At 44.1% G+C, this 23,784-nt stretch overlaps 2 protein-coding genes across 3 annotated transcripts in view; both read right to left on the bottom strand.

The window, feature by feature from the left end:
* LOC127930672 (uncharacterized) overlaps positions 1-5,099 on the bottom strand; it is a 5,793-nt gene extending 694 nt beyond the window's left edge. Inside the window, exons 1-2 of one of the 2 annotated variants that reach the window (XM_052520490.1) lie at positions 1,014-5,099; positions 1-963 (exon numbers count right to left, since the gene is read on the bottom strand). The exon at positions 1-963 is cut by the window's left edge and continues 694 nt beyond it. In XM_052520490.1, the coding sequence (XP_052376450.1) occupies positions 1-524 (524 nt within the window). In that variant the 5' untranslated portion in view covers positions 525-963; positions 1,014-5,099. The remainder of the gene's footprint in view (positions 964-1,013) is intronic. The other variant, XM_052520491.1, reaches the window with a different exon arrangement.
* Positions 1-23,784, bottom strand: part of ubl3a (ubiquitin-like 3a) — a 49,837-nt gene that overhangs the window by 7,617 nt on the left and 18,436 nt on the right. The window contains exon 2 of the mRNA XM_052520494.1: positions 5,116-5,224. Within this exon, the coding sequence (XP_052376454.1) occupies positions 5,116-5,224 (109 nt within the window). The remainder of the gene's footprint in view (positions 1-5,115; positions 5,225-23,784) is intronic.

Raw genomic sequence — 23,784 nt, 5'->3', positions numbered from 1 at the left:
CTCCCCTGTATAACTTCTCCTCCATCTTCCCTGTAGTACTTCTCCTCCATCTCCCCTGTAGTACTTCTCCTCCATCTCCCCTGTAGTACTTCTCCTCCATCTCCCCTGTATAACTTCTCCTCCATCTTCCCTGTATAACTTCTCCTCCATCTTCCCTGTATAACTTCTCCTCCATCTTCCCTGTAGTACTTCTCCTCCATCTTCCCTGTAGTACTTCTCCTCCATCTTCCCTGTATAACTTCTCCTCCATCTTCCCTGTAGTACTTCTCCTCCATCTCCCCTGTATTACTTCTCCTCCATCTCCCCTGTATAACTTCTCCTCCATCTCCCCTGTATAACTTCTCCTCCATCTCCCCTGTATTACTTTCCTCCATCTCCCCTGTAGTACTTCTCCTCCATCTTCCCTGTATAACTTCTCCTCCATCTTCCCTGTAGTACTTCTCCTCCATCTCCCCTGTAGTACTTCTCCTCCATCTACCCTGTATTACTTCTCCTCCATCTCCCCTGTATAACTTCTCCTCCATCTTCCCTGTATTACTTCTCCTCCATCTTCCCTGTATTACTTCTCCTCCATCTTCCCTGTATTACTTCTCCTCCATCTTCCCTGTATTACTTCTCCTCCATCTCCCCTGTAGTACTTCTCCTCCATCTCCCCTGTAGTACTTCTCCTCCATCTACCCTGTATTACTTCTCCTCCATCTTCCCTGTATTACTTCTCCTCCATCTTCCCTGTATTACTTCTCCTCCATCTTCCCTGTATAACTTCTCCTCCATCTTCCCTGTATAACTTCTCCTCCATCTTCCCTGTATTACTTCTCCTCCATCTTCCCTGTATTACTTCTCCTCCATCTTCCCTGTATTACCTCTCCTCCATCTCCCCTGTATTACTTCTCCTCCATCTCCCCTGTATTACTTCTCCTCCATCTTCCCTGTATTACTTCTCCTCCATCTTCCCTGTATTACCTCTCCTCCATCTTCCCTGTATAACTTCTCCTCCATCTCCCCTGTATTACTTCTCCTCCATCTCCCCTGTATTACTTCTCCTCCATCTTCCCTGTATTACCTCTCCTCCATCTTCCCTGTATTACCTCTCCTCCATCTCCCCTGTATTACTTCTCCTCCATCTCCCCTGTATTACTTCTCCTCCATCTCCCCTGTATTACTTCTCCTCCATCTCCCCTGTATTACTTCTCCTCCATCTCCCCTGTATTACTTCTCCTCCATCTCCCCTGTATTACTTCTCCTCCATCTCCCCTGTATTACTTCTCCTCCATCTCCCCTGTATTACTTCTCCTCCATCTCCCCTGTAGTACTTCTCCTCCATCTCCCCTGTATTACTTCTCCTCCATCTCCCCTGTATTACTTCTCCTCCATCTCCCCTGTATTACTTCTCCTCCATCTCCCCTGTATTACTTCTCCTCCATCTCCCCTGTATTACTTCTCCATCTCCCCTGTATTACTTCTCCTCCATCTTCCCTGTATTACTTCTCCTCCATCTTCCCTGTATTACCTCTCCTCCATCTCCCCTGTATTACTTCTCCTCCATCTCCCCTGTATTACTTCTCCTCCATCTCCCCTGTATTACTTCTCCATCTTCCCTGTATTACTTCTTATTACTTCTTACTTTACTTTTCTTCTTTTTTGCAAATAAATTAATTTAAAATTCTACAATGTGATTTTCTGGATTTTTTTTCTAATTTTGTCTGTCATAGTTGAAGTGTACCTATGATGAAGATTACAGGCCTCTCTCAACTTTTTAAGTGGGAGAACTTGCACAATTGGTGGCTGACTAAATACTTTTTTGCGCCACTGTAGGTATTCCTCTTGTCCAGATGGGTTAGGGCAGTGTGCAGTGTGATTGCGATTGCGTCGTCTGTAGACCTATTGGGGCGGTCAGCAAATTGCAGTGGGTCTAGGGTGTCAGGTAGGGTGGAGATGAAATTATCCTTGACTAGTCTCTCAAAGCACTTCATGATGACGGAAGTGAGTGCTATGGGGCGGTAGTCATTTAGCTCAGTTCCCTTGCTTGGGACAGGAACAATGGTGGTCCTCTTGAAGCATGTGGGAACAGCAGACTGGGATAAGGATTGATTGAATATGTCCGTAAACACACCAGCCAGCTGGTCTGCGCATGCTCTGAGGACACGGCTGGGGATGCCGTCTGGGCCGGCAGCCTTGCGAGGGTTAACACTTTAAATGTTTTACTCACGTTGGCTGCTGTGAAGGAGAGTCTGCAGGTTTTGGTAGCGGGCCGAGTAGGTGGCACTGTATTGTCCTCAAAGCGAGCAAAGAAGCTGTTTAGTTTGTCTGGGAGCAAGACATCAGGGTCCGCGACGGGGCTGGACCCTGCCACATACCTCTCGTGTCTGAGCCGTTGAATTGCGACTCTACTTTGTCTCTATACTGACGCTTAGCTTGTTTGATTGCCTTGCGGAGGGAATAGCTACACTGTTTGTATTCGGTGATGTTTCCGGTCAACTTGCCCTGATTTAAAAGCAGTGGTTTGTGCTTTCAGTTTTGCACGAATGCTGCCATCAATCCAGGGTTTCTGGTTGGGGAATGTTTTAATAGTTGCTGTGGGTACGACATCGCCGATGCACTTGCTAATAAACTCGCTCACCGAATCAGCGTATTCGTCAATGTTGTTGTTTGACGCAATGCGAAACGTATCACAGTCCACGTGATCATAGCAATCTTGAAACGTGGAATCAGATTGGTCGGACCAGCGTTGAACAGACCTGAGTGCGGGAGCTTCCTGTTTAAGTGTCTGACTATAGCCTGGAAGCAACAAAATGGAGTCGTGGTCAGTTTTTCCAAAAGGAGGGCGGGGGAGGGCCTTATATGCGTTGCGGAAGTTAGAATAACAATGATCCAGGGTTTTACCAGCCCTGGTTGCACAATCGATATGCTGATAGAATTTAGGGAGCCTTGTTTTCAGATTAGCCTTGTTAAAATCCCCAGCTACAATGAATGCAGCCTCAGGATATGTGGTTTCCAGTTTACATACAGTCAAATAAAGTTAGTTCAGGGCCATCGATGTGTCTGCTTGGGGGAGAAAATATGCGGCTGTGATTATAATCGAAGAGAATTCTCGGTCGACATTTGATTGTGAGGAATTCTAAGTCAGGTGAACAGAAGGACTTGAGTTCCTGTATGTTGTTATGATCACACCACGTCTCGTTAATCCCCCCCCGGCCCTCTTCTTAGCAGAAAGATGCTTGTTTCTGTCGGCGCGATGCGTGAAAAAACCAGCTGGCTGTACCGACTCCGATAGCATGTCTCGAGTGAGCCATGTTTCCACGAAGCAAAGAACGTTACAGCCTCTTATGTCTCTCTGGAATGCTACCCTTGCTTGGATTTCATCAACCTTGTTGTCAAGAGACTGGACATTGGCGAGTAGTATGCTCGGGAGCGGTGCGCGATGTGCCCGTCTCCGGAGCCTGACCAGAAGCCTGACCAGATTCTAAAGTGGATTCAATTGTTTTTTTTCCCACGCAACAACTTACACACAATAACCCATAATGACAAAGCAACAACAGGTTTTTAGGAAGTTTATTATTAAAGATAAAAATGTCACATAATACATAGGTATTCAGACCCTTTACTCAGGACTTTGTTGAAGCATCTTTGGCAGCAATTACAGCCTCAACACTTCTTTGGTATGACGATACAAGCTTGGTACACGTGCATTTGGGGAGTTGCTCCCATTCCTCTATGCAGATCCTCTCAGGCTCTGTCAGGTTGGATGGGGAGCATCGCTGCACAGCTATTTTAAGGTCTCTCCAGAGATTTGTGATCGGGTTCAAGTCCGGGCTTTGGCTGGGCCACCCATGGACATTCAGAGACTTGTCCCGAAGCCACTCCTGCTTTGTCTTGGCTGTGTGCTTAGGGTCGTTGTCCTGTTTGAAGGTGAACCTTCAACTCATTCTGAGGTCCTGAGCAGATCAGGGATCTCTCTGTACTTTGCATTGTTCATATTTTGTTCGATTCTGACTAGTCTCCCAGTCCTTGCCGCTGAAAAACAACCACAGCATGATAATGCCACCACCATGCTTAACCGTAGGGATGGTTTCCTCCAGATGTGGCATTCAGGTAAAAGAGTTCAATCTTGGTTTCAGCGGACTAGAGAATCTTGTTTCTCATGGTCTTAGAGTCTTTAGGTGCCTTTTTGCAAAATCCAAGCGGGCTGTCATGTGCCCTTTACTGAAGACTGGCTTCCACTCTACCATAAAGGCTGGATTGGTGAAGTGCTGCAGAGATGGGAGAACCTTCCAGAAGGACAACTATCTCCACAGAGAAATTCTGGAGCTCTGTCAGAGTGACCATCAGGTTCTTGGTCACCTTCCTGACCAAGGCCCCCCGATTGCTCAGTTTTGCCGACAACCTGCTCTAGGAAGAGTCTTGTTGGTTCCAAACTTCTTCCATTTAAGAATGATGGAGGCCACTGTGTCCTTGGGGACCTTCAATGCTGCAGAAGTGTTTTGGTTCCCTTCCCCAGATCTGTGCCTCGACACAATCCTGTCTCTGAGCTCTACGGACAATTCCTTCAACCTCATGGCTTGGTTTTTGCTCTGACATGTACTGCCAACTGTGGGACCTTATATAGACAGGTGTGTGCCTTTCCAAATCATGTCCAATCAATTGAATTTACCACAGGTGGACTCCAATAAAGTTCTAGAAACATCTCAAGGATGATTAATGGAAACAGGATGCACCTGAGCTCAATTTCGAGTATCATAGCAAAGGGTCTGAATACTTATGTAGATAAGGTATTTTGTTTTTTTATTTTTTATACATTTGCTCAACTTTCTTCAAACCTGTTTTCACTTTGTCATTATGGGGTATTGTGCGTAGATTGATAAGGATTTTTTTTTATTGAATACATTTGAAAATAATGATGTAAAGTAACAAAATGTGAAAAAAGTCAAGGGGTCTGAATACTTTCCAAATGCACCAGTAGTGGCTGGTGTCACTTTAAATCGCATGACAGGCTCATTGTAATGGCTGGAATTGAATAATATCATCCTCCCTCCAGCAGCCTCCACTGATATGTATGCATTTGGTGTCACTCACCCATTGGCCAGTTGTAATGTGTGTCTGTGAGGTGTCACTCACCCATTGGCCAGTTATCGTAGACGTGTTTGGCAATGTCTGCGGCCGAGTCATTGGGAGAAAACAGGAACTCTTTCGTCTTCCCACTGACCAGGATGAGACGCAGGTTAATCTGAAACACACAAAGGGAGAGGAGGAGATTAGAAGCTGATAGACACATAAAAAACAAGACCGTGTCAGAAGTGGGATGGCGCCCGTGAGACCATCAGAGAGGTCGTGGGGAAAAGCTCTCCCAAAGGAAGGGGATAGTGTAGCGACCTTAACCCAACACCTAGCAACCGCGTCAAAAGGTTTGCATAAAGTGAGGGAAAAAGAGAAGAGGGGTAAGGACGATCGATGGGAAGAAATTCTTAGAGCATATTTTGGTCAAAGCCTTGCCTTTAATGTGTGTATGAACACATCACACACTAGTGACGCACGGGCGGTTATATCCGCGGGGCAGGCGGGTTCAGGGTCATGAAATATTGTGTGGTTATATCCGTGGGGCAGGCGGGTTCAGGGTCATGAAATATTGTGTGGTTATATCCGCGGGGCAGGCGGGTTCAGGGTCATGAAATATTGTGTGGTTATATCCGCGGGGCAGGCGGGTTCAGGGTCATGAAATATTGTGTGGTTATATCCGTGGGGCAGGCGGGTTCAGGGTCATGAAATATTGTGTGGTTATATCCGTGGGGCAGGCGGGTTCAGGGTCATGAAATATTGTGTGGTTATATCCGCGGGGCAGGCGGGTTCAGGGTCATGAAATATTGTGTGGGTGAATGGTAGGAGGCAGGTTGGTTGAATAAAGAGAAAACAACGCATAACAAAATCCATACATGTAGAATTCTCGTGCAATTCAGTCAAACATGTGGTAGTTTTTCCACCGTGCTTCTACACCTGCATTACTTGCTCTTTGGACTATTAGGCCGGGTTTCTGTACAGCACTTTGTGACATCTGCAGATGTAAAAAGGGCTTTATAAATACATTTGATTGATTGATTTATAAAAAAAAAGGCTATTTTCTATCTCCCTAAAAACTCATGGACAATATGGACAGAGATTTAAAACAATTTCCATTGAACATTTTACAAAAACATTTTTTTACTTGAAGAACAGTGCAGATGCAAAGTTTGATAGGAGAATGACGGAGCCAACAACATTAACACAAGTAAATGTGTTATTGTAAAGAAATGTCACTCTTTCACTTTCTTTTCTGTCTTAAGTGCACCTTCAATTACAGTGATGTTCCTACACCCCAAATTATATAGGCGACCAGTAGCAGTGGTTGGTGCCTTAATGGTGCAGTGGTCAGTGGTCAGAACGTGGTAACATCAACGTGGTAACAGCAAGCGTATGCCCCATCGCATTACCTAACAACTTCAATGACTATTTCTCTGAACAGGGGGTGAAAAATACATCACCATATTCACAGAGAATACAAAACATAGGTTGACTAAACAATTATGTAAGGCGCAGCTGTAAACTACTTGTCAAACATATAGAACTGATACTATATACTGGACATTGGGGGGCTTGATGTGAGGTTTGGGGGGTCCGTAGATGGCTTTTGATCATTTATTTGGATTTCTACCATCTTAATCAAATCGACATTGGAGGCAGCTTACAGTAGAGAAATTAACATCAAATGCTATGGCAACAGCTCTGGTGGACATTCCTGCAGTCAAGATGCCAATTGCACACTCCCTCAAAACTTGAGACATCTATGGCATTGTGTTGTGTGATAAAACTGCACATGTAAGAGTGGCAATTTATTGTCCCCCGTACAAGGTGCACCTGTGTAATGATCGTGCTGTTTAATCAGCTTCTTGGTATGTCACACCTGTCAGGTGGATGGATTATCTTGGCAAAGGAGAAATGCTCACTAGCAGTGATGTAAACACATTTGAGAGAAATAAGCCTTTTGTACATATGGAACATTTCTAGGATATTTTATTTCAGTTCGTGAAACATGGGACCAACACTTTACATGTTGCATTATATTTTTGCACAGTATAGGTAAATGGATATCAGGTAGTAGTTAATAGTTAAATGGATATCAGGTAGGAGTTAATAGTTACATGGGTTTAAGGTAGGAGTTAATAGTTAATTGGGTTTAAGATAGGAGTTAATAGATACATGTGTTTAAGGTAGGAGTTAATGGTTAATTGGATATCAGGTAGGAGTTAATAGGTACATGGATATCAGGTACGAGTTAATAGATACATGTGTTTAAGGTAGGAGTTAATGGATACATGGATATCAGGTAGGAGTTAATAGATACATGTATTTAAGGTAGGAGTTAATGATTCATTGGATATCAGAAAGGAGTTAATAGATACATGTATTTAAGGTAGGAGTTAATAGATACATGGATATCAGGTAGAAGTTAATAGATACATGTGTTTAAGGTAGGAGTTAATAGATATCATGGATATCAGGTAGGAGTTAATAGATACATGGATATCAGGTAGGAGTTTTAAGGTAGGAGTTAATGATTCATTGGATATCAGAAAGGAGTTAATAGATACATGGATATCAGGTAGAAGTTAATAGATACATGTGTTTAAGGTAGGAGTTAATAGTTAATTGGATATCAGGTAGGAGTTAATAGTTAATTGGGTTTAAGGTAGGAGTTAATGGTTAATTGGATATCAGGTAGGAGTTAATGGTTAATTGGATATCAGGTAGGAGTTAATAGTTAATTGGGTTTAAGGTAGGAGTTAATAGATACATGGATATCAGGTAGGAGTTAATAGATACATGTGTTTAAGGTAGGAGTTAATAGATACATGGATATCAGGTAGGAGTTAATAGTTACATGTGTTTAAGGTAGGAGTTAATAGATACATGGATATCAGGTAGGAGTTAATAGATACATGTGTTTAAGGTAGGAGTTAATGGATACATGGATATCAGGTAGGAGTTAATAGATACATGTATTTAAGGTAGGAGTTAATGGTTAATTGGATATCAGGTAGGAGTTAATAGTTACATGTGTTTAAGGTAGGAGTTAATAGATACATGGATATCAGGTACGAGTTAATAGATACATGTGTTTAAGGTAGGAGTTAATGGATACATGGATATCAGGTAGGAGTTAATAGATACATGTATTTAAGGTAGGAGTTAATAGATACATGGATATCAGGTAGGAGTTAATAGATACATGTGTTTAAGGTAGGAGTTAATGGATACATGGATATCAGGTAGGAGTTAATAGATACATGGATATCAGGTAGAAGTTAATAGATACATGTGTTTAAGGTAGGAGTTAATAGATACATGGATATCAGGTAGGAGTTAATAGATACATGTATTTAAGGTAGGAGTTAATGATTCATTGGATATCAGAAAGGAGTTAATAGATACATGGATATCAGGTAGAAGTTAATAGATACATGTGTTTAAGGTAGGAGTTAATAGTTAATTGGATATCAGGTAGGAGTTAATAGTTAATTGGGTTTAAGGTAGGAGTTAATAGATACATGGATATCAGGTAGGAGTTAATAGATACATGTGTTTAAGGTAGGAGTTAATAGATACATGGATATCAGGTAGGAGTTAATAGTTACATGTGTTTAAGGTAGGAGTTAATAGTTAAATGGGTTTAAGGTAGGAGTTAATAGTTAAATGGGTTTAAGGTAGGAGTTAATAGTTAAATGGGTTTAAGGTAGGAGTTAATAGTTAAATGGGTTTAAGGTAGGAGTTAATAGTTAAATGGGTTTAAGGTAGGAGTTAATAGTTAAATGGGTTTAAGGAAGGAGTTAATAGTTACATGTGTTTAAGGTAGGAGTTAATAGTTAATTGGATGTCAGGTAGTAGTTAATAGTTACATGGATATCAGGTAGGAGTTAATAGTTACATGGGTTTAAGGTAGGAGTTAATAGATACATGAAGACAGATGTTGGCCTACCTTATCACTAACATGGTACAGCTAGGTTGTTTTACTTTGGTGTTGTTGTGACCCAGCTAGAGGTAGTGCAGAACATCATACCTACTCTTAAAAACAACACTGAAGCTGATAGAAGGAAAAGAGGGCAGGCTGGCAGACATGATTTAGCCGTCACAATAATGATCGTCTGTGTGTCGGTAGGGTTGCAATAAATCCCAGTCGAAGAATTCGCTGGCGGTTTATTCCCTTTTGATTCTAGATATTCACCAACCAGGGTTTCTGAAAAGTTTCTGGGATTTTCCAACCCTGTGATTCATTCACATCATTAAGTCAGAAATACAGAGACCGGACACCAACTAAAGGGGAAAGGGAAATTAGGGAACTTCTTCTCATCTTTCATCTTCCCTTCTTTAATCCACTCATCCATCCATCTGTCCATTCTCTATCACCTCACACAGGAAAGTCATCCCTCATCATCATTCTCTCTCATCTCTGACAGAAAGCAGTAATTCCTTCTTCATCCTCATCCTCTGATAGCCCTCTCTCAGACACAGGCTTGTTGAGTTTAACACTGACTGACTGGGACACAAACAGGAATATCATACATCCTTTTGGGAGGGCAGGGTAGCCTAGTGGTTAGAGCGTTGGACTAATAACCGAAAGGTTGCAAGTTCAAATCCCCCAGCTGACAAGGTACAAATCTGTCGTTCTGCCCCTGAACAAGGCAGTTAACCCTCTGTTCCTAGGCTCTCATTGAAAATAAGAATTTGTTCTTAACTGACTTGCCTAGTTAAATAAAGGTAAAATAAACTGCACTGGGACACAAACAGCTTGCAGTCAAATGTCAAACACACTTGTGGATTGCACTGCACACACAGAAATGAACACACACACACACCCTGACACAGCCACCCTCAGGCCTGTATTGATTGTGTAGCATTAGGGCTAAAACCCATGAGGAAATGGTGTGGTTACTAGCCTGATGACTTCCACTAAACACTACTGCTGCTCTGTTGTTCGCTATATACTTTAATCTGAGAATGACATCATTGAAGTCGTTCGAGGTGCAAAAGGGGTGTTGTTCAAAGGAAAGTCATCAGCGATTGGATGATATTTAACCAGAGTATAAAAGCCAATGACAAAATATTCAAACCACTGTTTGAAACCCAGCGGTTTCTGAACCAATCAGACTGATAGCCGCGAATGTATTCACAAACTCACTGCTACGCCACGCAAGGAATGATTGGGTGGCCATTGTGATAAAGGGGAGAAACATCCCTATTCGGACATGGGTGAAGGGGACATGGGAGAAACATCCCTATTCGTGCCATGGGATCTTTAGTGACCACAGAGAGTCAGGACACCCGTTTAATGTCCCATCCGAAAGACAGCACCCTACAAATGGCAATGTCCCCAATCCCTGCCCTGGGGCATTAGAATATATGTATTTTAGACCAGAGGAAATATTGCCTCCTACTAGCCCTCAAACACCACTTCCAGCAGCATCTGGTCTCCCATCCAGGGACTGACCAGGAACAACCCTGCATAGATTCAGTACCACCCTACAGTGGGATGCAGGGTGGTATGCTGCAGGCTGAATTATAATAATATCATTCTACATTCTATAAAAAAAAAAAAGTTTATTATTTCACCTTTATTTAAGCAGGTAGGCCAGTTGAGAACAAGTTCTCATTTACAACTGTGATCTGGCCAAGATCAAGCAAAGAAGTGCAACATAAACAACACAGAGTTACAACACACAGTCAATAACACAATAAAACAATATATGTACAGTGTGTGCAAATGTAGAAGAGTAGGGAGGTATGGCAATAAATAGGCCATAAAGGCAAAAAAAAATACAATTTAGCATTAATACTGGATTGATAGATGTGCAGATGATGATGTGCAAGTAGAGATACTGGGGTGCAAAAAGATCCTGGTTTGAGATCCTGGTTGAAGACAGCAGAGGTGTATTTAGAGGGCAAGTTGGTAAGGATGATAGGGTGCCCATGGTTACGGATTTAGAGTTGTACTTGGTAGATTCGTTGACAATTTGTGTGAGATTGAGGGCATCTAGCTTAGATTTTAGGACGGCCAGGGTGTTAAGATTGTCCCAATTTAGGTCACCTAATAGTACAAACTGTGAAGATAGATGGGGGGGCAATCAATTCACATATGGTGTCCAGGGCACAGCTGGGGGCAGAAGATTCTATAACAACGGTAACGGTGAGAGACTTGTTTCTGGAAAGGTGGATTTTTAAAAGTAGAAGCTCGAATTGTTTGGGCACAGACCTGGATAGTACGACAGAACTCTGCAGGCTATCTTTGCAGTAGATTGCAACTCCGCCCCCTTTGGCAGTTCTATCTTGTCGGAAAATGTTATAGTTAGGGATGGAAATTTCAGGATTTTTGGTGGCCTTCCTAAGCCAGGATTCAGACACGGCTAGGACATCAGGGTTGGTAGAGTGTGCTAAAGTAAAGCAAAAGTGAAGAAAAAAAAAAACTTAGGGAGGAGGCTTCTAATGTTAGCAAGCATGAAAACAAGCCTTTTACGGTTACAGAAGTCAACAGATGAAAGCACCTGGGGAATGGGAGTGGTGATGGGGACTGCAGGGCCGAGGTTGGGGGCTGCAGGGTCGAGGTTAACCTCTACATCACCAGAGGAACAGATGAGGAGTAGGATAAGGGTACGGCTAAAGTCTATAAGAACTAGTTGTCTAGTGCGTTCGGAAGAGAGAGTAAAAGGAGCAGATTTCTGGGTGCGGAAAAAAAGATTCACGGCATAATGTAGAGACAAAGGTATGGTAGGATGTGTGTACAGTGGAGGTAAACCTAGGCATTGAGTGACGATGAGAGAGGTTTTGTCTCGAGAGGCACAATTTAAGCCAGGTGAGGTCACCGCATGTGTGGGGGGTGGAACAAAAGGGCTAGCTAAGGCATATTAAGCAGGGCTGGATACTCTACAGTGAAATAAGACAATAATCACTAACCAAAACAGCAATGGACAAGGCCTATTGACATTAGGGAGAGGCATGTGTAGCCGAGTGATCATAGGGTCCAGTGAGTAGCTAGGTGAGCTGGAGTCACGGCGATTCAGACAGCGGGTGGGCCTAGCAGGCGAGCAGATAGGCCTCCAGGGGACGTCGCAACGGAAGAGCCTGTTGAAACCCCCTCGGACGGTTACGTCGGAAGACCAGCCATGATGGATCGGCAGGGCTCCGTGTGGGCAGTAAAAGGGTCCAGGCCAATTGGCAAAATAGGTCTTGCACAAAAAGGGCTTCACGTGAAAGAATATTGCTGCCAGTAAGATCACACCCAAATCAACCATTTATCGGATCATCAAGAACTTCAAGTAGAGCAGTTCAATTGTAGTGAAGAAGGCTTCAGGGCCCCCAAGAAAGTCCAGCAAGCACCAGGACCGTCTCCTAAAGTTGATTCAGCTGCGGATCGGTGCACCACCAGTACAGAGCTTGACTTTTGAGACTTTTGGAGGATGGCCTGGTGTCAAGAAGGGCAGCAAAGAAGCCACTTCGCTCCAGGAAAAACATCAGGGATAGACTGATATTCTGCAAAAAAGGTACAGGGATTGGACTGCTGAGGACTGGGGTAAAGTCATTTTCTCTGATGAATCCCCTTTCCAATTGTTTGGGGCATCCGGAAAAAAGCTTGTCCGGAGAAGACAAGGTGAGCGTTACCTTCAGTCCTGTGTCATGCCAACAGTAAAGCATCCTGAGACCATTCATGTGTGGGGTTGCTTCTCAGCCAAGGGAGTGGGCTCAATCACAATTTTGCCTAAGAACACAACCATGAATAAAGAATGGTAACAACACATCCTCCGAGAGCAACTTCTCCCAACCATCCAGGAACAGTTTGGTGACGAACAATGCCTTTACCAGCATGATGGATCACCTTGCCATATGGCAAATGTGATAACTAAGTGGCTCGGGGAACAAAACATAGATATTTTGGGTCCATGGCCAGGAAACTCACCAGACCTTAATCCCATTGAGAACTTGTGGTCAATCCTCAAGAGGCGGGTGGACAAACAAAAGCCCACAAATTCTGACAAACTCCAAGCATTGATAATGGGCTGCCACCAGTCAGGATGTGGCCCAGAAGTTAGTTGACAGCATGCCAGGGGGGATTGCAGAAGTCTTAAAAAAGAAGGGTCAACACTGCAAATATTGACTCTTTGCATCAACTTCATGTAATTGTCAATAAAGGCCTTTGATACTTATGAAATGCTTGTAATTATACTTCAGTATTCCATAGTAACATCTGACAAAAATATATAAAGACAATGAAGCAGCAAACTTGGTGGAAATTAATATTTGTGTCATTCTCAAAACTTTGGGCCACGACTGTATAGTGTAGTGTACAGTGTAGTGTAGTGTATGGTATGCATAGTGTAGTGTATAGTATTTATAGTGTAGTGTTTAGTGTAATGTATAGTATAGTTTTGAGCTTCTAGTCATGAAATCTATGCAGCCTACTCAATCACTTTATATAGCTACTGTTTACAGGCCTCCTGGGCCATATACAGCATTCCTCACTGAGTTCCCTGAATACCTATCGGACTTTGTAGTCATAGCAGATAACATTCTCATTTTTGGTGACTAAAATTCACATGGAAAAGTCCACGGACCCACTCCAAAAGGCTTTCGGAGCCATCATCGACTCAGTGGGTTTTGTCCAACATGTCTCCGGACCTACTTACTGCCACAGTCAAAATCTGGACGTAGTTTTGTCCCATGAAATAAATGTTGTGGATCTTAATATTTTTCCTCATATTCCTGGACTATCGGACCACCATTTTATTACGTTTGCAACCGCAACAAATAATCTGCTCAGACCTCAACCAAGGAGCATCAAAAGTTGTGCTATAAATTCTCAGACAACACAAAGATTCCTAGATGCCCTTCCAGACCTCCTCTGCCTACCCAAGGACATCAGAGGACAAAAATCAGTTAACCACTCGACTGAGGAACTCAATTTAACCTTGCGCAATACCTTAGATGCAGTTGCACCCCTAAAAGCATTTGTCATAAGAAACTAGCTCCCTGGTAGACAGAAAATACCCGAGCTCTGAAGCAAGCTTCCAGAAAATTGGAACGGAAATGGCGCCACACCAAATTGGAAGTCTTCCGACTAGCTTGGAAAGACAGTACCGAAGAGCCCTCACTGCTGCTCTATCATCCTATTTTTCCAAACTAATTAAGGAAAATAAGAACAATCAGAAATGTCTTTTTGATACTGTCGCAAAGTTAACTAAAAAGCAGCATTCCCCAAGAGAGGATGGCTTTCACGTCAGCAGTAATACATTCACAAAGTTCTTTGAGGAAAAGATTATGATAATTAGAAAACAAATGACGGACTGCTCTTTAAATCTGCGTATTCCTCCAAAGCTCAGTTATCAGTCTGCACAACCTCTGCCAGGACCTAGGAGACACTAAGGAGACACTCAAATGTTTTAGTACTATGTAACTTCAAGCTGCATACTGGACCCTATTCCAACTAAACTACTGAAAGAGCTGCTTCCTGTGCTTGGCCCTCCTTTGTTGAACATAATAAACGGCTCTCTATCCACCGGATGTGTACCAAACTCACTAAAAGTGGCAGTAATAAAGCCTCTCTTGAAAAAGCCAAACCTTGACCCAGAAAATATTTTCAAAACTATCACCTCTATCGAATCTCCCACTCTTCTCAAAATTTTTAGAAAAAGCTGTTGCACAGCAACTCACTGCCTCCTAAAGACAAACAATGTATATGAAATGCTTCAGTCTGGTTTTAGACCCCATCATAGCAATGAGACTGCACTTGTGAAGGTGGTAAATTACCTTTTAATGGCGTCAGTTAAGAACACATTCTTATTTTCAATGATGGCCTAGGAACGGTGGATTAACTGCCTTGTTCATTGGCAGAATGACAGATTTTCATTTTATCAGCTCAGGGGATCCAATCTTGCAACCTTACAGTTAACTAGTCCAACGCAATAACGACCTGCCTCTCTCTCGTTGCACTCCAAAAGGAGACTGTTACGCGAATGCAGTAAGCCAAGGTAAGTTGCTAGCTAGCATTAAACTTATTTTATAAAAAACAATCAATCATAACCACTAGTTAACTACACATGGTTGATGATATTACTAGATATTATCTAGCATGTCCTGCGTAGCAAATAATCTGACTGAGCATACAAGTATCTGACTGAGCGGTGGTAGGCAGAAGCAGGCGCGTAAACATTCATTCAAACAGCACTTTCGTGCATTTTGCCAGCAGCTCTTCATTGTGCGTCAAGCATTGCGCTGTTTATGACTTTAAGCCTATCAACTCCCGAGATGAGGCTGGTGTAACCGAAGTGAAATGGCTGGCTAGTTAGCGCCCGCTAATAGCGTTTCAAACATCACTCGCTCTGAACCTTGGAGTGGTTGTTTCCCTTGCTCTGCATGGGTAACGCTGCTTTGAGGGTGGCTGTTGTCGTTGTGTTGCTGGTTCGAGCCCAGGGAGGAGTGAGGAGAGGGACGGAAGCTATACTGTTACACTGGCAATACTAAAGTGCCTATAAGAACATCCAATAGTCAAAGGTTAATGAAATACAAATGGTATAGAGAGAAATAGTCCTATAAATACTATATTAACTACAACCTAAAACCTCTTATCTTGGAATATTGAAGTCTCATGTTAAAAGGAACCACCAACTTTCATATGTTCTCAAGTTCTGAGCAAGGAACTTAAACGTTAGCTTTCTTACATGGCACATATTGCACTTTTACTTCTCCAACACTTTGTTTTTGCATTATTTAAACCAAATTGAACATGTTTCATTGTTTATTTGAGGCTAAATTGATTTTTATTGATGAATTATATTAAGTTAAAATAAGTGTTCATTCAGTATTGTTGTAATTGTCATTATTACAAATACATGTTTTTTTTATTTGTATTTTATTTGTATACATTTTTTTATTATTTTATTTATTATTATTATTTATTTTTTTTTTTATTTTTTTATTATAAATATATATATATATATATAAAAATTAAATTATAAATCGGCCGAATAATCGGCATCGGGTTTTTTGGTCCTCCAATAATCGGTATCGGTGTTGAAAAGTCATAATCGGTTGACCTCTAATGTATAGTATATAGTGTATAGTATAGTGTACTGTGTGAGTCAGAGGTATGTTTCTGACACAGGAAGGAGCTTTAAATGTCATTACGAGACATGAGAGCTGCCTCATAGATGACACTTTACTAATGATCTGGGGAAATTAGATTAGTGTGTGTGTGTGTGTGTGTGTGTGTGTGTGTGTGTGTGTGTGTGTGTGTGTGCATGAGCGAAAGAGAGAAGAGGTTGACAGGGAGAAGAGAAGATAAAAAGCAATGTGGAAGAGACGAAGAGTGAGACGCAGATATTTCCGGAGTGTGTCGCCTCAGAGGCCTGTAACAGAATCGTCTGTAAGAGGTTATCTACTCAGGACCATCTGTAAGAGGTTATCTACTCAGGACATCTGGGTGGTTCAGACCAGCCAGCTCAACAGAGAAAGGATGAATTCAATCCACATCACATAAAACAGACGGGTGGAGAAGAAAAGAGAGAGGAGAGGGTGATGGGAGGGAGAAGAGCCACTGGAAACCATTTGCACCAGTACGTTTCAATCTGATGTGGCGCCGGAAAAGAAAGCAGACATTTCTTATTGGACAAGTTGACATCGTACCGCCCCCAATTTCAGCCTATTTGCCTCCGTTTTGTCTAGTGAATACAACCCTGTCCATGGGATCTTGCGCAGTAACCCCCAAGCTCAATGCGACATTTAAATTCACTTGTCAGTCACAGTGCTCTCCTAGCTACATCCCACAGAGCCTTATCAACCACACCTCTGAAAAACTACAGTACCAGTCAAAAGTTTGGACAAACCTACTCATTCAAGGGTTTTTCTTTATTTGTACTATTTTCTACATTGTAGAATAGTGAAGACATCACAACTATGAAATAACACACTTGGAATCATGTACTAACCAAAAGAAAGTGCTAAATCCAAATATATTTTATATTTGAGATTCTTCAAAGTAGCCATCCTTTGACTTGATGACAGCTTTACAGATCAGTCCATTATATCTGGACAACTAGTCTTATACAGTGTCCTGCGTGAATTTAAGTGTGCTCTCTCTCTCTCTCTCTCTCTCTCTCTCTCTCTCTCTCTCAGAAGACCTGAGCCCTAGGACCATGCATCAGGAGTACCTGGCATGGTGACTCCTTGCTGTCCCCAGTCCACCTGGCCGTGCTGCTGCTCCAGTTTCAACTGTTCTGCCTGCGGCTATGGAACCAGAACCTGTTCACCGGACGTGCTGTTTTCAACTCTCTAGAGACAGCAGGAGTGGTAGAGATACTCTCAATGATTGGCTATGAAAAGCCAACTGACATTTATTCCTGAGGTGCTGATCTGTTGCACCCTCAATAACCCCTGTGATTATTATTATTGGACCATGCTGGTCATTTATGAACATTTGAACATCTTGTTCAAATGCCATGTTCTGTTATAATCTCCACCCGGCACAGCCAGAAGAGGACTGGTCACCCCTCATAGCCTGGTTCCTCTCTAGGTTTCTTCCTAGGTTCTGGCCTTTCTAGGGAGTTTTTCCTAGCCACCGTGCTTCTACACCTGCATTGCTTGCTGTTTGTTTGGGGTTTTAGACTGAGTTTCTGTACAGCACTTTGATATATCAGCTGATGTAAGAAGAGCTTAAAAAATACATTTGATTGATTGAATTTGATTGTATCTGTAATACTCCTACAGTCATTAATACAACAGTGTATCTGTAATATTGCTAACAATAATGCTACTGCCACAGATTTTCCACAGGAAAATCTCCTCTACAGGAATCAAGTCACTGACACAAACTCAACCTCTAAATACCTGTAAGATCATACAGACAGACACAGACAGACACGTTGTGGGCGTGGGGTATGTAAGAAGATCACACAGCGAGTTGATAAAAGGGCTTAACCTTGCCCCCGGCCGCCTCATCCCCCCGTCCCCTCCTCCCTAACCCCCAACCACCTCCTCTCCATCACCTCCTCCCTTAACCCCTGACCACTTCCTCTCCCTCACCTCCTCCCTAACCCCCGACCACCTCATCCACCTGTCCCCTCCTCCCTAACCCCCAACCACCTCCTCTCCCTCACCTCCTCCCTTTAACCCCCGACCACCTCCTCTCCCTCACCTCCTCCCTTAATCCCACAGATTACTATCCTCTCCTTCTGTAACCTTCTCTCCCTCTCTACTATTTTGGTTATTCCCTTCTCCTCTCTCCACTCTCTGTAGATAGCGTGAGAGGAGTGAGGTTTCAAATGAGACTGAAGGAATAAGGGCAGAAGCTAAGAAGAGAGACTCTCTCTCTAATGTATTGCCCTGCAGTCAGAGCCTGCATGCGTGCGGGGACCAGAGATCTGAAATGCTCTCTGTCCTGGATTTACCAGATGGCATTGGAAACATCCATTGGCATCCCTTCACCTACGCACACGGACAAGCCATAATGCAGTCTCTGTGCCAGACAATGTTGTCCACTATCAGACAGTGTAGTAGATGATTAAATAAACATGCTATAAATAACTTCATTTGCTGGATTTGTTCTGTGACTGTCACACCCTCTACCCCAGGGCAGATGAGCAAAACCAACACACACAGACATCTGGCCCTCACACACACACACACACATCTATAGACACACACACACACACACACACACACTGATGTGACCCTGCCTCAATCTGTAACACACACGTGACCCTGCCTCAATCTGTAACACACACACACGTGACCCTGCCTCAATCTGTCCCTAAACACACACACGTGACCCTGCCTCAATCTGTAACACACACACACGTGACCCTGCCTCGTGACCCTGCCTCAATCTGTCCCTAACACACACACGTGACCCTGCCTCAATCTGTCCTAACACACACACACGTGACCCTGCCTCAATCTGTCCCTAACACACACACAAGCTGTCACACGCTGTTTATGTCCATATAAATGTGTCTCTGCCCTGCCCTGTCAGTTATCTGTGTGTGTGTGTGTGTGTGTGTGTGTGTGTGTGTGTGTGTGTGTGTGTGTGTGTGTGTGTGTGTGTGTGTGTGTGTGTGTGTGTGTGTGTGTGTGTGTGTGTGTGTGTGTGTGTGTGTGTGTGTGTGTGTGTGTGTGTGTGGTGTGTGTGGTGTGTGTGGTGTGTGTGGTGTGTGTGGTGTGTTAGCAGATCTAGAGAAACTGGATACAGCGGAAGCCGTACATAAATTGGTGAGGCCATCATATTGCTTACAATCATCTTCAGCTATGCACACACAAGAAATGTGTTAGTGATTGTCTATTACACCAGGCTGTGGCCTACAGTATGGAATGTCTAGACACCATGATCAGGATATCACTATTTGACCATGAGGACAGACAAAGAAAGGATATCACTAATTGACCATGAGGACAGGCGGACAGGATATCACTAATTGACCATGAGGACAGACAGGATATCACTAATTGACCATGAGGACAGACAGGATATCACTAATTGACCATGAGGACAGACAGGATATCACTATTTGACCATGAGGACAGACAGACAGGATATCACTATTTGACCATGAACACAGACAGACGGACAGGACATCACTATTTGACCATGAGGACAGACAGACAGGATATCACTATTTGACCATGAAGACAGACGGACAGGATATCACTATTTGACCATGAGGACAGACAGACAGGATATCACTATTTGACCATGAGGACAGACAGGATATCACTATTTGACCATGAGGACAGACAGGATATCACGCATTTGACCATGAGGACAGACAGACAGGATATCACTATTTGACCATGAGGACAGACAGACAGGATATCACTATTTGACCATGAGCACAGACAGACAGGATATCACTATTTGACCATGAGGACAGACAGACAGGATATCACTATTTGACCATGAGGACAGACAGACAGGATATCACTATTTGACCATGAGGACAGACAGACAGGATATCACTATTTGACCATGAGGACAGACAGGATATCACTATTTGACCATGAGGACAGACAGACAGGATATCACTATTTGACCATGAGGACAGACAGACAGGATATCACTATTTGACCATGAGGACAGACAGGATATCACTATTTGACCATGAGGACAGACAGACAGGATATCACTCATTGACCATGAGGACAGACAGACAGGATATCACTCATTGACCATGAGGACAGACAGACAGGATATCACTCATTGACCATGAGGACAGACAGACAGACAGACAGGATATCACTCATTGACCATGAGGACAAACAGGCAGGATATCACTATTTGACCATGAGGACAGACAGGATATCACTATTTGACTGTGCTAGAAAGGACTGATACAAACAAGATTGTAACCACAAACACCAGTGCTCTGATCCTCTGTGTCGACAAGAGCTATATAAATCCAATCAATCAATTAGTTAGTTAATCAATCAATCAAGTAATCCTTAACCTTGCCGGCCTCTCTCTCTACCTCTCCATCCCTCTCTCTCTCTACCTCTCCATCCCCCTCTCTCTCTACCTCTCCATCCCCCTCTCTCTCTACCTCTCCATCCCCCTCTCTCTCTACATCTCTACCTCTGCATTCCCCTCTCTCTCTACATCTCTCCCTCTCCATCCCCCTCTCTCTCTTCCTCTCCATCCCCCCCTCTCATCTCTACCTCTCCATCCCCCCTCTCTCTACATCTCTCCCTCTCCATCCCCTCCTCTCTCTCTACCCTCCATCCCCCATCCCCATCTCTACCTCTCCATCCCCATCTCTCTCTACATCTCTACCTCTCCATCCCCCTCTCTCTCTACATCTCTACCTCTCCATCCCCCCCTCTCTACATCTCTACCTCTCCCCCCCTCTCTCTACATCTCTACCTCTCCATCCCCCCCTCTCTAACATCGCTACCTCTCCATCCCCCTCTCTCTCTCATCTCTACCTCTCCATCCCCTCTCTCTCTACATCTCTACCTCTCCATCCCCTCTCTCTCTACATCTCTACCTCTCCATCCCCCCTCTCTCTACCTCTCCATCCCCCCTCTCTCTACATCTCTACCTCTCAATCCCCTCTCTACATCTCTACCTCTCCATCCCCCCCCATCTCTCTCTCCACCTCATCTACCTCTCCATCCCCCTCTCTACATCTCTACCTCTCCATCCCCCTCTCCATCTCTACCTCTCCATCCCCTCTCTCTCTACATCTCTACCTCTCCATCCCCCTCTCTCTCTCTCCACCCCCTCTCTCTCTACATCTTTACCTCTCCATCCCCCTCTCCACATCTCTACCTCTCCATCCCCCCTCTCTACATCTCTACCCTCCATCCCCCTCTCTCTCTACATCTCTACCTCTCCATCCCCCTCTCTCTACATCTCTACCTCTCCATCCCCCCTCTCTCTACATCTCCCTCTCCATCCCCTCTCTACATCTCTACCTCTCCATCCCCCTCTCTCTCTACATCTCTACCTCTCCATCCCCCTCTCTCTACATCTCTACCTCTCCATCCCCCTCTCTACATCTCTACCTCTCCATCCCCCTCTCTCTACATCTCTACCTCTCCATCCCCCTCTCTCTCTACATCTCTACCTCTCCATCCCCCTCTCTCTACATCTCTACCTCTCCACCCCCCTCTCTCTCTACATCTTTACCTCTCCATCCCCCTCTCTACATCTCTACCTCTCCATCCCCCTCTCTCTACATCTCTACCTCTCCATCCCCCTCTCTCTACATCTCTACCTCTCCATCCCCCTCTCTCTACATCTCCACCCCCTCTCATCACCTCTCCCCCTCTCTCCACATCTCTACCTCTCCATCCCCTCTCTCTACATCTCTACCTCTCCATCCCCCTCTCTCTACATCTCTACCTCTCCATCCCCCCCTCTACATCTCTACCTCTCCATCTCTACATCTCTACCTCTCCACCCCCCTCTCTCTACATCTCTACCTCTCCACATCTCTACCTCTCCATCCCCCTCTCTCTCTACATCTTTACCTCTCCATCCCCCCTCTCTCTACATCTCTACATCTCCATCCCCTCTCTCTCTACATCTTTACCTCTCCATCCCCCCCCTCATCTCTACATCTCTACCTCTCCATCCCCCTCTCTCTACATCTCTACCTCTCCATCCCCCCCTCTCTACATCTCTACCTCTCCTCCCCCCTCTCTCTCTACATCTCTACCTCTCCATCCCCCTCTCTCTCTACATCTCTCCCTCTCCATCCCCCTCTCTCTCTACATCTCTACCTCTCCATCCCCTCTCTCTACATCTCTTCCTCTCCACCCCCTCTCTACATCTCTACCTCTCCATCCCCCTCTCTCTCTACATCTCTACCTCTCCATCCCCCTCTCTCTCTACATCTCTACCTCTCCATCCCCCTCTCTCTACCTCTCCACCCCCTCTCTCTACATCTCTACCTCTCCACCCCCTCTCTCTCTACATCTCTACCTCTCCATCCCCCTCTCTCTACATCTCTACCTCTCCATCCCCCTCTCTCTACATCTCTACCTCTCCATCCCCCTCTCTCTACAGCTCTACCTCTCCATCCCCCTCTCTCTCTACATCTCCATCCCCTCTCTCTACATTTCTACCTCTCCACCCCCTCTCTCTACATCTCTACATCTTTACCTCTCCACCCCCTCTCTCTCTACATCTCTACCTCTCCATCCCCCTCTCTCTACATCTCTACCTCTCCATCCCCCTCTCTCTACATCTCTACCTCTCCATCCCCCTCTCTCTACATCTCTACCTCTCCATCCCCCTCTCTCTACATCTCTACCTCTCCATCCCCCTCTCTCTACATCTCTACCTCTCCATCCCCCTCTCTCTACATCTCTACCTCTCCATCCCCCCCTCTCTCTACATCTCTACCTCTGCATTATATCAACATCTACAGTGTACCTGTAAGTAACTTTCATTTACATTAACATTTTAGTAATTTAGCAGACACTCTTATCCAGAGTGACTGTAGTGTAAGTAGTGAGTAAGTAGTGAGTGGATACATTTTCACATAACCAAGCCACAATGCTACCTGAAGGCCTGTTAAGGGAGGTCATGGGTTCGGTATAGGGTCACGGTATGGGTTCGGTATAGGGTCACGGTATAGTCGTTGGAAATTAGGATTAAGATTACAGCTCAGGGGTTAGAGGTTGGGGTTGTATCAGTCTTGATCCTGTTTAGGAGGTTAAAGATATCTGGCGTGACCCTTGGCTGACTGCTCTACTCAATGCTGCTACTGCTTAGTCCAACTGTGTGTACCAACCTCAAGCTCTTTGTTGATCAGTGAACTGAATGACATCAGGATATCACAGATGACTGACCTCGTTATAAACGTGAGAATGCCATGTACTGTCCTTTTTAAATGGTACAGTTTATTTCATCTATACAGGACATTGTGTAACAATGTAATCCAATAAGCATCATATGGTTGTTGGTGTCTGTGTTCCGAAAGCCATGTGTATATCTGTCTCCGTGTCTACACTAGACATACTGGCTTTCACACAACACAGACACACAGGCAGGCTGTCTGTCTGAAAGGCTGTGTGTCTGCTGCTGATCTAATTTCCCCTTCTCTAGATCAATATCGTATTCATTTCAGAATATGATTAAATTCAATGTCATCTACTGGATTACAACATTACTGGTCTGGTCTCTAAAGCAGTAGCCATAGTAATGCATTGCCCTCTCTCTCCGTCTGCCCCCCTCTGCCTCCGTCTGTCCCCCTCTGCCTCCGTCTGTCCCCCTCT

Source organism: Oncorhynchus keta, chromosome 6 (genome assembly GCF_023373465.1).
Source record: "Oncorhynchus keta strain PuntledgeMale-10-30-2019 chromosome 6, Oket_V2, whole genome shotgun sequence".
Taxonomy (NCBI): Eukaryota; Metazoa; Chordata; class Actinopteri; order Salmoniformes; family Salmonidae; genus Oncorhynchus; species Oncorhynchus keta.
The sequence above is the reverse complement of the archived record's forward strand: the minus strand, read 5'-3'. Positions and strand labels throughout refer to the sequence as shown.